The 14,412-nt window shown below is 44.2% G+C and overlaps 1 protein-coding gene across 1 annotated transcript in view; it reads right to left on the bottom strand.

The window, feature by feature from the left end:
- The window catches only part of slc4a11 (solute carrier family 4 member 11), a 146,645-nt gene that overhangs the window by 110,755 nt on the left and 21,478 nt on the right, over positions 1–14,412 (bottom strand). The window contains exon 2 of the mRNA XM_069922730.1: positions 1,970–2,119. Coding sequence (XP_069778831.1) covers positions 1,970–2,119 — 150 coding nt within the window. The remainder of the gene's footprint in view (positions 1–1,969; positions 2,120–14,412) is intronic.

Genomic DNA, 14,412 nt, shown 5'->3' on the forward strand with positions numbered 1-14,412 from the left:
ACCCACTAACATATTTTGATCACACTGAGTACCGACAAACAAGCCCATTCATGTAGCCCTCAGGGGGACATTAAATACCTTGGAATAATGGTAGATAATGATCTTCAGCATTTATAAAAACTTAATTACCTCCTGCTACTTCGTAAAATTGAAGGATTGAGTAGGTAGGTGGGTGAAATTGCCCATCACTCTATTTGGCAGGATCAACTGTGTGAAGATGAATACATTGCCAAGATTGCAGGATTTTTCCAGTCCTTCCCCATTCTACCACTCCAAACCTTTTGCAAAATCATTAATAAGCATGTTGGGCATTTTATATGGAACTGTGAAGTACCCAGAATATCCTTGGAAAGGTTAACAGGGGATTATAGATTAGGAGGCATCTGGTTGCCCAGTTACAAAATAAAAGATTTATTTCTTCATTTTTTTTTAGGGTGGTGATACCCCCTCCTTGGTACAAATTGGATTATGCTCCCTAAAAATGAAGGTGTGCAATGATTTTATTTATAAATAGAATTATAGCCACAGGACAGACAACCCCATTTTAAAACACTTGGTTAGGATATGGGGCGAGATCTGTGGAGGCTCCAGACTGAAGAGGATTGGCAGCATCTACAAGACAAAATTTACTCATATCCATGACTTGAACAACAAGAATCTAGAGGCCTGGTATCATAATGGGATACAATGTCTGGAAATTTGCTATGAAGAGGACTTTTCATGTAATTTGAACAGATGAAAAAGAAATACAACTTGCCCAACAAGACATTTAGTATTTTGGTTGTTGATTGTTAAATATACTTAAAATGATAAAATATTGCAAATAAAAAAAAGTACTAAAACCTTCCCTACCTCATAATCCTCCATTTTACTTCTATCCATGTACCTGTCAAAGAGTCTCTTACATGCCCCTAATGTTTCAGCTTCCACCAGACCCCCGGCAAGACATTACAGGGACCCACTGCTCTCTGCATAAAAAAAAACACTTAACCCTGATATCTCCCCTAAACTTCCCTCCCTTCACTTTGTACACAGGTCCTCAGGTATTTGCTACTCCTGCCCTGGGAAACAAGCGCTGGCTGTCCTCCCTATCTATAGCCACTTTCAGGTGGCCAGAATACCAGACTGTAAAGCCGCCTATTATATCCCAATGCGGCTGTCAGGTGGCCACCTGAAAGTGGAGAACCCGGCCAGGAGGAGCACTTACCTAACCCTCCTCCTGTAGGTATATTCTCCGGCTCGGAGAATCCCCCGTTGCACCTGAAGGCAGCAGTGGGACAACGGCCACAGTCCACACGAGCCGGTGTTCGCTCGGACGTGGCTCTCCTTCAGCCGGCACATTCAGGTGATGGAAAGGAGTCTTCTCCACGGCCACCTGAACGTCTCAGCTGCACTCCCCCAGCTGTGTCCGCCGGCGCATTACCTGCGTCCGAGCACCTGAAAGTGGCTTATGCCTCTCATAATCTTGTAGTCCTCTTTTGTTGCAAAGCCTTGAATCATTGCCCGATTAGGGAGTAATCAGGACCTCAAAAGAGGGGGCAAAATACTTGTGTTGTAATAAGTTTGAAAGAAATAGTTTTAGATTAAAAAAAAGCTATTCAGCCCATTATGCCCTTTGAAAGACCAATCAGGCTCTTTGCACTCCCAATTTTTTTTTTCCACAAAATGTTTACCCTTTTGAATTCTGGAAATCTCTACACATGAGAATATAGGAACAAATAGTGCTCACTCCATGGGTGGCAGTGGACGCTGCATGGAAAGAAATTGAGTGATCCTCAACCATTATCATCTCAGAAGACTTGCTTTTCACTTCCTTTGCAAAGTGACAATAAATAAATTTAATCTAAATTCTCAATGAATACAATTTCAATTGCATTACCATCTGCCTAGCAGTAAACACCAACTGGTATAAAGGAAGAAAAATTCAGTCACCGAGTACTAGATGACAGCAAAAATGTTCATTACTCACCATCTGCGTTTGCTTCCAGCCCGACATTCACATTGACGTAGAACCGAATGCTGTCGTCGGAGATGGTCGATGCATTTACTGTTTCATATGTTTTGTCGGTGCCGTTCTCTCGCCCCTCACTGTCATCTTCACATCCAGGAGTCATATTGTCTGAAGCAGATAAACAAAAGTTCTATCAAAATGTGTTGCCCACAACTTGGAGCAAATAGCAGTTGCATTTTAGAAAAGGATAGTCAGTAGCTGGGACAGTTAGGTTTAGGCATTGCAGTTGGACACAGAAAAGAAACAGACCCTACACCCTATCTAGTCTGTGCTCAACAATTATTCTGCCTAGCACGGTCGACTTACACCCGGACCATAGCCCTCCATAACTCTCCCATTCATTAACTTGTCCAAATGTTACTTAAATATTAAAATTGAGCCCACATTCACCCCTTCAAGTGGTAGCTCATTCCACATACTTACTAGGCTCTGAATCAAAAAGTTCCCCCTATTGTTTCATAGATCATAACAGCGCGGTACAGGCCCTTTGGCTCTCAATACCTACATATTCATAGCAAAAAATTAAACCATTTCTCCCTCGCAAGCATTTATTTTTCTTTCATCCATGTGCCTCTCTCAGAGTCTCTTAAATGCCCCTAATATTTCAGCCTCCACCACCACCCCTGGCAATGTATTTCAGTGCCCACAACTCTTCTGTCTCCCCTAAACCTTCCTCCCTTTGTTCTGATGTTCTCTGGATGTTTGCTATTCCTGCCTGGACCTCTAATTCTGCTCTCGCCTAACCTCAGTGGAGAAAGCCTGCTTGCATTTGCTCTATACCCCTCGATTTTGTACATCTCTGTCAAATCTCCCCTCATTCTTCTGCACTCCAGGGAGTGAAGTCTAAACCTGCTCAACCTTTCCTTGCAATTCATCAGTCAGCCATCCCAAAGCAGCTCATTTTAATGGTTTCCCATCCACCAGCAGTGCACAGTAGCTGCAGCTTACACTATCCTGGCCATCAGAAACTACAACAGGAAACAGACTAGGCAGATACAGGCAGAGATAAGGTTGTTGGAGTATAATCCAGTCAAGTGTGAGGTGTTGCACTTTGGGAGGTCAAATGTAAAGCGAAGGTATAGTTAATGGCTGGGGTCTAAAAAGTTCAGATTTATTGTCAGGGTACATACATGGCATCACATGAAAACCTGAGATTCTTTTTTCCTGCAGGCAAGGCAGAATTTATATTTATCGGTCATGCAAAAAATACAATACTCAAGATACGTATGCAAAAGAGAAATGTAAACAAACAACTGTGCAATACAGAAGAAAATAAATAAATATTCAGTCATGAATAATGTGCAAAATAAGAATCCTTAAATGGGTCTCTGATTAAATCTGTCGTTGAGTCTGATAGTGGAGGGGTAGCGACTGTTCGTGAACTTGGTGCTACGAGTCTTATGGCACCTATACCTCCTTCCTGAATAAAGACCATATCCTGGCTGCCGCAGGTCCTTGATGAATGCTGCCGCTCTCCGACTGCAGGGTTCCGTGTAGATTTTCATTCGGCATTGGTGTGCAGAGGTTCTATATACGTATTCCACGTATATAGCTCATTGAAAGTGGCTTTGCAAATAGACAAGAGTGCTAAAGGAAGCACATCGTATGTTTGGCTTCATTCGGCAGGGGATCGAGTTGAAAGGTAAGGAGATCATGTTGTAGCTGTGCAAAATATTTTGGTTAGACCTCATGTGGAATATGGTGTGCAGTTCGGTTTGCTTCATGACAGGAAGGATGTAGAGGCTTTACCAGAAGGGGCAAGAATTACCAGGAGAGTTTGTCCAAACTTGGGTCATTTTCTCCAGAGCATAGGAGTCTGAGAAGGCAACTTGGCTAATATTTACAAAATCAGGAGATGTATTGATCAGATAGACAGTCAGGACTTTTCACCTGGGTAAAAGCATCACACATGAGAAGACGTGCATTTAAGGGAAACGTATGGAGCAATTTTATTTTAATATAGTGGATGACTATATTAAAGTAGTGGATGACTAGAACAGGCTGCTAGGTGTGGCCGTGGAAACAGATACAATAGTAGTACTTAAGATGAAGGGGATGGAAGGACTTCTATCAAGTCCATGCAGCAGAGTTTTAGTTTAATTTGGGCAAAGAGTTCAACACCAAAACATGGGCCAAAGGGCCAGTTTCTGTACTGTTCAAAATGCACTGCCTTTAGTCACCTAGGCCAGTGGTTCTCACTTCTCAACCTTCCCCCTTCCCCCCACCCCACTTACATACCACTATAATCCCTGACTAACCACAGAGAACCTATATTATAGGTGGTCTGGGGTTAGTAAGGGATTACTTAAGGTGGTATGTGAGGGGGGGCTTTATTGTTCCTGGGCTTTGGCTTGAAGTGAAGGTTGAGCTTGCAGCGAACCAGCCGGTGGTCCCAGAATCACAGTGCGGCTTTCGCGCAAACAGAGGAACTACTGACATGGTCTTTGCCCTCAGACAGCTCCAAGAAAAGTGCAGAGAACAAAACAAAGGACTCTACATCACCTTTGTTGACCTCACCAAAGCCTTCGACACCGTGAGCAGGAAAGGGCTTTGGCAAATACTAGAGCACATCGGATGTCCCCCAAAGTTCCTCAACATGATTATCCAACTGCACGAAAACCAACAAGGTCGGGTCAGATACAGCAATGAGCTCTCTGAACCCTTCTCCATTAACAATGGCGTGAAGCAAGGCTGTGTTCTCGCACCAACCCTCTTTTCAATCTTCTTCAGCATGATGCTGAACCAAGCCATGAAAGACCCCAACAATGAAGACGCTGTTTACATCCGGTACCGCACGGATGGCAGTCTCTTCAATCTGAGGCGCCTGCAAGCTCACACCAAGACACAAGAGAAACTTGTCCGTGAACTACTCTTTGCAGACGATGCCGCTTTAGTTGCCCATTCAGAGCCAGCTCTTCAGCGCTAGACGTCCTGCTTTGCGGAAACTGCCAAAATGTTTGGCCTGGAAGTCAGCCTGAAGAAAACTGAGGTCCTCCATCAGCCAGCTCCCCACCATGACTACCAGCCCCCCCACATCTCCATCGGGCACACAAAACTCAAAACGGTCAACCAGTTTACCTATCTCGGCTGCACCATTTCATCAGATGCAAGGATCGACAATGAGATAGACAACAGACTCGCCAAGGCAAATAGCGCCTTTGGAAGACTACACAAAAGAGTCTGGAAAAACAACCAACTGAAAAACCTCACAAAGATAAGCGTATACAGAGCCGTTGTCATACCCACACTCCTGTTCGGCTCCGAATCATGGGTCCTCTACCGGCACCACCTACGGCTCCTAGAACGCTTCCACCAGCGTTGTCTCCGCTCCATCCTCAACATCCATTGGAGCGCTTACATCCCTAACGTCGAAGTACTCGAGATGGCAGAGGTCGACAGCATCGAGTCCACGCTGCTGAAGATCCAGCTGCGCTGGATGGGTCACGTCTCCAGAATGGAGGACCATCGCCTTCCCAAGATCGTGTTATATGGCGAGCTCTCCACTGGCCACCGTGACAGAGGTGCACCAAAGAAAAGGTACAAGGACTGCCTAAAGAAATCTCTTGGTGCCTGCCACATTGACCACCGCCAGTGGGCTGATAACGCCTCAAACCGTGCATCTTGGCGCCTCACAGTTTGGCGGGCAGCAACCTCCTTTGAAGAAGACCGCAGAGCCCACCTCACTGACAAAAGGCAAAGGAGGAAAAACCCAACACCCAACCCCAACTAACCAATTTTCCCCTGCAACCACTGCAATCGTGTCTGCCTGTCCCGCATCAGACTTGTCAGCCACAAACGAGCCTGCAGCTGACGTGGACTTTTTACCCCCTCCATAAATCTTCGTCCGCGAAGCCAAGCCAAAGAAGATGTGGGGGGGGGGGTGGGAGATCGAGAACCAATGGCCTGGAATATTCTGAGAGCACCCCATCGATTTCTCAATGGGAACAAGCCTTGCCACCAACATCATCCTGCTGCATTTGAAACCCAAACATTGGACTTTACCACAATAAAAATTCGACACTGTACTTCCTCCTTTCAACAAGCTCAACCATCAATCAAATAGCCTTTGGACATCACTAGCAATTTTTAAGGAAATGTAAAAGGTAAAATGTGACAAACAAATTTTGTGGTGTACCCAATGAGTTGTCTCCTATTCCCAACAATACCATCCCTTCCCATTCCCTTCTACTCAAGTTCATGGATACTAATGGCCCTCAACTAGCAGCGTGACAAATTCACTCCAAATCCACTTCCTGGATCAGTCGACGATAACCTGGTCTTTACGTCCCTAGTTTTGGCCACCTCACTGGACTCCAAAAGAATCCCCAATTCTTTCATCTAACACAGGGATACACAATAGCATTCCCAGCTCCAACGCACGTAGATATTGCGTCCTACAGCCAGCTAACTTTAATGCACACTTTAATTAGGTCCATTGTCAGTGGTGATCGTCCCCTCAACACCTACAATCACAGCATCTGCAGACTTTTCCATTTAAATCCATTCTCAGTGGCCCAGTTTCAAAAGACAACACTTTGTTTAGAAAATTATGTCCAATTTAAATACATTTTCATTCATTTAGTTCATAAAGACAGAATATAAACAGAGAACAAGAACAGGGAGGTTGGCATTCTGAGCTAGTCTCGTCTCAGTTATTGCAAACAGAAGGTTTTATTTTCCAGCTAGAATAATTTCAACCAGTCAAGAGATCAGTCCTTTTTCATATAAATGTTAAACTAAATTAAGTTAAATTGAGACATACAGCAGGATAACAGGCTATTTCAGCCCATGTTACCCAATTTACACCCAATTAACCTATGTTTCGAATGGTGGGAGGAAACCAGAGCACATAGGGAAACCACACAGACATGGTGAGAACATACAAACTCCTTACAGATAGCGTGGGATTCAAAGCCCAGTCCCAATCACTGGCGCAGTACAGGCGTTGCGCTAGTCGCCATACCAACTTTGCCTTACAAGTTCAAGGATAGATGATGGCCAGGGACATCAAGACTTGCGATGGAACTAAAGGATCCCTCTTTGATCTAAGGCTCTAAGTGATTACAAAACATGGGAAGAGAAAACTCAAGCCCATAACAGCAAAGTCAGAAATCTATCACTAGATCCCACTAATTAGCTTCCATCCATTTCAAAATGCTGCCGATCCCCTCAAGCCCTGCAATGCGAGACAAGTAGGGTTTTTAGACAATAGACAATAGGAGCTGGAGTAGGCCCTTCGGCCCGTCAAGCCAGCACCGCCATTTTACAGATCATGGCTGATCACTACTCTCAGTACCCCTTTCCAGCCTTATCCCCATAACCCTTAACTCCTTTGCCCACTCGAGTCTTATCTAACTCTCTTTTGAACATAATCAGCGAATCTGCCTCTACCACCCTCTGTGGCAGAGCATTCCACAGATTCACACTCACACTTCTCTGGGTAGACTGTAGGCATGTATTGGCACAATCAAGGAATTTTGCCGCTACACGGGCAATCTAAAAAGGAATGCGCAGGAAATTTTTGAGTCAATTCTTGCACCACGATTTATCCTGCAGGACCTCTAGAAATTTTTGGAGGAAGCCTACAGTGTAAATTGTACTGGAAAAGTTTATTGTCAGTCATTCACTCTACTGCACGTCCAACCACCAGGACCTTTGCACACAGGTACTTGCAGTCTAAAGAGGGGCCCAGGGTGAATGAACACACAGGTACTAATTATGTTATTTTTTTTCCGATGATTTTCCTGACATTGCAGTCTAAAAAACATTAATGATGAGATTATGGAAGTGTAATTGAAAATGCAGTTGCCTTTCCTGAGATGTCCCAATGGCCTTGGGGCTTTATTGTTTAATTAAAGATCCATATATAGAAAGAGGAATATGAAGGGATATGATCTGGAAGCAAGTCAGTGGAATTAGGCAGGATAATAGCTGGGCACAAACAAGAAGGGCCAAAGGGCCTATTTCTATGCAATAATGTTCCATGGGGGAAAAATACCAGATATAAAAACAAGGGCAGAAGACAGAGGAAAGAGAAACAAATACCTCACCAAGACATACCCCACTATGACATGAATACACAGAACATTACAGCATAATACAGACTCTTCAGCCCACGATGTTGTACTGACCAAAAAACCTCCCTACCTCGTAACCCTCCATTTTTCTTTCATCCACATACTTGCCTAAGAGTACCTTAAATGTCCCCATTGTTCTGGCCTCCACCACCACTCCCAGTGCTTTCTGTAAGGAGTTTGTATGTTCTCCCCGTGTCTGCATGGGTTTCCTCCAATAATACACAAGCTGTCCAACACCAAGACAAATAGCACCCTTCCCAATTGGCAGCCACACAAAAAAATTATTTCCTACCAGCAGCAGAATACAACAGCTGCAGTGTGTACCATTGACAAGATCCACCTCCTCCCAACAAGGACAGGCAGCAGGCATTGGCAATGCCACCATCCATATGCTACCCTCGACGTCACTCACCATCACAGCTTGAGAATACAATGCCATCCCTACAGCTGTGCAAGGGCCAGACTTAAACTACCTCTCCAACAGCCTTGTATCCAATCTAAGTCTCGACTCACGAGCAACGTGCCAGCATTATGTTAACTGATGGGAATAAAATGGGGTCTATTCACCACTCTTCTGCAGATAGTACCCGTTCACACTTGATGCTGCAGTAAAAGCAACAAATTAGAGCAGTCGCCCATAATGAGAATGGCTGTAGTGTCTCATCTTCAAGCTCTTCCACTCCTCATAAATTGAGTTTATAAAAATCACAAAGGGCATGGATAAAGTGAACATTCAGTTATTCCCCCCTCCCCAACTCCAGGCGAAGCAATTGTAGAAGTAGCAGGTGAAGGTTTAAGGCAGTGATTCTCAGCCTCTTTCTTTCCACTCACATCCCACTTTAAGTATTCCCTCTGCCATCAGTGCTCTGTGATTAGTAAGGGATTGCTTAAGGTGGGATGGGAGTGGGAAAGGAAGGTTGAGAATCACTGCTCTAGACCCAGTTGTCACAGAAATATTTTGCTTGAGAAAAATTGTTATTGGCCCATTTCCTTTGGAGATATGAAACCATGCACATAACGAGTCAATTAGGTACGATTAAAACAGCGGTTTTCAAACTTTTTCTTTCCACCCACATACTACCTTGAGCAATCCCTTACTAATCACAGAGAACTTATGGCATAGGGATTACTTAAAGGGGGATGTGAGTGGAAAGAAAAAGGTTGAGAACCATTGGTTTAAAGTGCAAGTAAAACACAAAGTCTGCAGACACCATGGTTGAAGTAAAACATAATGCTGGAGAAACTCAACTGGTCAAACAGTGTGCTTTATATAGCAATGATAAAGATACATAACCAATGTTCTGAGCTTCAGCAAGGTAAAATGGTTTAAGATGGAGGGGAAAGGTTTAAGGTCCTGAGCGGCAACTTTTTAAAAAAAAGTGCAGAGTACCTGTTCAGAATGAGCTGCCAGAGGAAGCCCCTAAGGAGGTGTATGGAGGGCTGCAGTCCATATGCAAGACAATGGAACAAGGCAGAATAATATTTCACCTTGGTCTCATAGGCCCATTTCTGTGCTATGGTCTTTTATGGCTCTTTGGTTAGCATGGACGACTTGAGCCAAAGGCCTGCTCCATGCTCTATAATTCTATAACCAGAATGTTCATCCCTTTCAAAGCGCCATTGTCCATCCCCCTCTGCACTGTTCAACTGATTTTTACTACATTACTTGCTTATTCTTCAACCACTACTTTTACAGTTCTCCCTATTATGTAAGGATTCAGAAAATTCAACTCACCAAGGTCACAAAGGAGCTTCCTCACAACACTTAGACAGCCAGGTGACCCGTGACAACCCTTGGGTCAGGGCAGGAAAGACACACACAGACCTTCATAGTGATGGGCACCCAAGGAGCTTCTTGTAGGATTGGAGATGAAGTGGACAATCCCAAAGGCCCCGCAAAATCACAGGTTCCCAACATAGAACATCTATCACTGTTAGTTCCAGGTAAACAAACACTGCTCTGGGTTCATGCTTGCCTGCTCCTGTCTCACTGAAGAATGCATTAAAGGAATCATCACAATCCCATTGGTCTCATCACTAGGCATCTGAAAAATCAAGCTGGATGCCATGTTCCAAGCAGTACAGCTCCCAGCAAGCATTGTAGTCACACAAAGAGATGGCAAAATGGGCCCAACACTCCAGGCCCACAAAGGCAGGAAGGTGAACCATTCAGCCACAAACTCTAGATTGGTTTGACCATTCCTCATGAAGAATTTAGACTCAAAACATGGACCATTTCCCCACACCCCCCCCCACCCCGCGGCTGCTTGACCCGCCGAATTCCTCCAGCCAAACATGTGAGCCACGCAACATCTTTTTGGAAAAATACACAAGCTATGGTCTGTGCCCGTCAATGGAAAGATCTCTCCATTTGGTGGAGGGAAGGCAACAGTTCATTCCTCCCTCAGTCCAACAAATACCTAGTTAACACTTCATTCCTCCTCTAATCTTGAGTGCATTTCCAAATTTGATGTGACATGATTGGTAGCATTTCTGGCATGCACAGGATTCCAAAACTAGAATAGGTAGGATACAAGGATGTGCCAACTTTGGAGAGGGGATTTACCAGAATTATCCCAGGGATTAATGCACGAGGAGTGTTTGACGGCTCTGGGCCTTTATTTGCTGGAGCTTAAAAGGATAGGGTGAGGTGGAGGGAATGGAATGTCATTGAAGCCTACTGAATACAGAAAGAGCGGATGTGGAGATTATGTTTTCAGTAGCGAGAGAGTCTAGGACCAGAGGGTACAATCTCAGAATAAAAGGGTCCCTTTGGATGGGAGAATGAGAAGTTTCTTCAGGCCGGTGGTGAATGTGTGCAATTAGTTGTCACAGACAGCTGTGAAAGCCGTCATTGGGAAGTTTTAAAAACAAAGTTTGATGGGTTCTTTATTAGCAAAAGCTAACAAAGGGAGGAGGCAAGAGAACAGGGTTGAAAGAAAGAATACATCAGCCATGGCATTGTAGGCTCAATGGGCCAAATGGCTGACTTCTGCTCCTATATTTTATGGCTTTGTAAATTCTTTATACCAGATTCATTTCTGATAACTATAGCTTCATTACTGGTAAGTGTTAACTCTGCAGAGAGATGAAATATCAATTTGACCATATTGGTGGTGTTATTAAAAAAAAGTTTTTTTGCATACTGGCCTTCATAAATCAAAATATTGTGTACAAGAGTTGGGATGTTATGGTAAAGTTGTACAAGACAATGGTGAAGCCAATTTTGGAGTGTTGAGTTTTCATCACCTCTCTACAGGAAAGATATCAATAAGATAGAAGGAGTGCAGAGAAGATTTACTAGGATGTTGCCTGGACTTCAGGGACTGAGTTACAGGGAAAAATTAAATAGGTTAGGACTTTATTCCCTGTAGCATAGAAGAATGAGGGGAGATTTGATAGAGGTATTTAAAATTATGAGGGGTGTAGATAAATGTAGGTAGGCTTTTTCTACTGAGGGTAGGTGAGTTACAAACCAAAGGACGTAGGTTATGGGTGACAAGGGAAAAATTTAGGGGGAAAACACAAGGTGGGGTGGGGGGGGAGGGAACTTGTTGTGGAAGTGTTGTGGAATGAGCTACCAGCTGAAGTGGCTCAATTTTAACATTTAAGAATTTGGGCAAATACATGGATGGGAGAAATATGGAGTGCTATGGACCGGGTATAGGTCAGTGGGGCAAGGCAGAAAAATAGTTCGGCACAGACTAGAAGTGCCAAAGATCCGGTTTCTGTGCTGTAATGTTCTATGGTATCTGATCAGAGACCACTCCTGAGAATTGAGCACAAAAGGCTTCACTTAATGTCTCGTGCAGTGCAAAGGATTGCTAAGGTTTCATTTACCAGGACTCATCACGAGCATTTATCCTTATTGAGAAAGCCAACATTTTAGCATATAGCACAAATAGATGGATCTCGTCGCTGTTACAGGTTTATTATGTGCCAATAAGCTGCTATATCTATATTGCAATAGTAACTTGCATTTCATTGCCTTGCAGACCACTGCACAAGGCCACAACCCCCCAGTTTATAAATCAAAGCCCAATTCCTGTTCCCAACGCTTCAATCCCAGAGGGATCCTGTTTCCAGGAATTCCTGCTGTGAAAGTGTAATCCTCTCCAAATGACACTACGCAAGCAACCACTGATAGAAACTTGGATTTGCCTGGTGTGGCTCAACATCCACTTTTTTGTCCTATTTACGGCTATGCAAAAAGCACCTCGAGGGGAGGGATAGGATTGCCAATGCAAAAAGCAAGCTACAGAACTCCAGCTGACTGTTGATGAGCTACAGAGACAAGTTCAAACACTAACACAGGATCAACAATTCAACCTCACTCCAAAAAGTGAGAGCTCAAAGGAGACTATTTGGCCCATCTCATCTGTTCCAGCTCGATGAAGTATCATTTAAATTAGCCTTTCTCCCTCACAATTTTCTTGCACTTTTTCTCCTCCCCCCCACCCCCCCCCCCCCACTCCTCTCCCCCACTTACAGCAGCTCCCTTTTGGAGTTACCATGCAGTCTGCTCCTGTCATTCTCTCAGACCACAGTCCACACAACAGGCGTCACCAGATGCTTTTTGCTTCTCTAGCCACGTTTTCTGAAGTCAGTGGGTGGCACAGTTTGTGCCGTGGTTAGTGCAGCAACCGGGGCTCAAATCCAGCGCCGTCTGTAAGGAGTTTGTAGGTTCTCCCCTGGTCTATATGGGTTTCCTCCAGATGCTTTAGTTTTCGCCCACCGTTTAAAAAAAAAATGTACAGGGGATGGCGGCTACTTGGGTGCAATTGGGCCAAAAGGTCCTGTATGTTTAAAAAAAACAAATCCACATTTTCTGGCTGCTGAACCCTATAATTGAAACAGTTTACTCCTACTTTGAACTCCCAGCAAACCTCCTTTTGCCCTCGAACCTTAAACAGGGTGTCACAGGGATCAGTGCAGTAAATCTTCACAATATACATCAATGGTTAAGAGGAGGAAATGATCAAAACTACACAGTCCTACCATGTAGGGTCAGTCTTCATATCATTTACACTTCTCAGAAACGCACAAGTGATTTACAGGGAGGGGACCAAATGTGGCACACCCAAGTTTGCCAACGACACCAAATTGAGTGGAAAAGCAAATTGTGCTGAGGAAGTGATGGAGAGATGGAGGCAAGTGTCAGGCAGGTAGAATTCTCTGTGGGCAAGAGTGAGGTCGTCCACTTTGAAATTAAATAGATTGGATTACTATTTAAATGGTGAAAGGTTGCAGCATGCTGCTGGGCAGAGGGACTTGAGAGTGCTTGAAGGTCCATTTGCAGGTGGAACAGGTATTCAAGAAGGCTTTCACTGCTGGAGAAAATGAATTTGAAATCAAGGAGGTCCTGCTACATTTGTACTGGTGAGGCTGCACCTGGTGTACCGTGGCCAGCTCAGGCCTCTACTAGAGAGGTTATTTCGGCCCTGGAGGCCATTCAGAGGAGGTTAACCAAGTTGATTCTGGAGATTGAGGGGGTTAGCTATGACCAGAGATTAAGTTGCCTGGAAATGTGCTCACTGCAAACTTGAAGAATATGAGGGAATCTTATAGAACTAGACCAAAATTATGAAGGGCATGAATGAGAGAGAAGCAGGAAAGAGGTTAACACTGATGAGAGATGAGAACTAGGGGACATCGCCTCAGAAATCGGGAAGGGTAGATTCAACAGAGGGGAGGTGGAACTGCTTCTCTCAGAATCTGTGGAATTCTCCAACAAAGCAAGCAGGAAAGGGTGCCTCATTACATGAATTTCAGACATAGAGAGACTTTCGAAGGGTAGGCAAATTAACAATATGGGGAGAAGGCAAGTGGAGCCAAGTCCACAACCAGATTAGCCCTGATCTTATTGAATGGCAGAGTGGGCTTAACGGGCCGGATGGCCGACTCCTGCTCCTATTACTTATGGTCACCCAAAAATGTTTTGTTTAAAGAATTTTAGTTGCAAATTTCTCTAAATTTTCCCCCACACACAGCTTCAGAGCCTCTCAAATCACCTTGCAGTCAGTGAAACACTACTGAAACATAGGTTATTAGTGTCAATGACCCAGTTCAAATCTGACACGGTGAGATTCTCTGGGTCGGCATGGAATTGCTCCGGGCACTCCGTTTTCCTCCCACCTTTTTGAAAAAATATGGATTTGGAGATTAATTTATGTATTTTTTTGGCGTAGAGTCCTGTTACTGAGCTACACATCAAAATTTACAGGACTAACAAATTGCAAGTACCAAAGTAAATACACAACGCTGGAGAATCTCAGTAGGTCAAGCAGGGTCCTTTTTATAGCAAAATACATAACCGACGTTTCA

Source organism: Narcine bancroftii, chromosome 3 (genome assembly GCF_036971445.1).
Source record: "Narcine bancroftii isolate sNarBan1 chromosome 3, sNarBan1.hap1, whole genome shotgun sequence".
In the NCBI taxonomy this organism is placed as follows: domain Eukaryota; kingdom Metazoa; phylum Chordata; class Chondrichthyes; order Torpediniformes; family Narcinidae; genus Narcine; species Narcine bancroftii.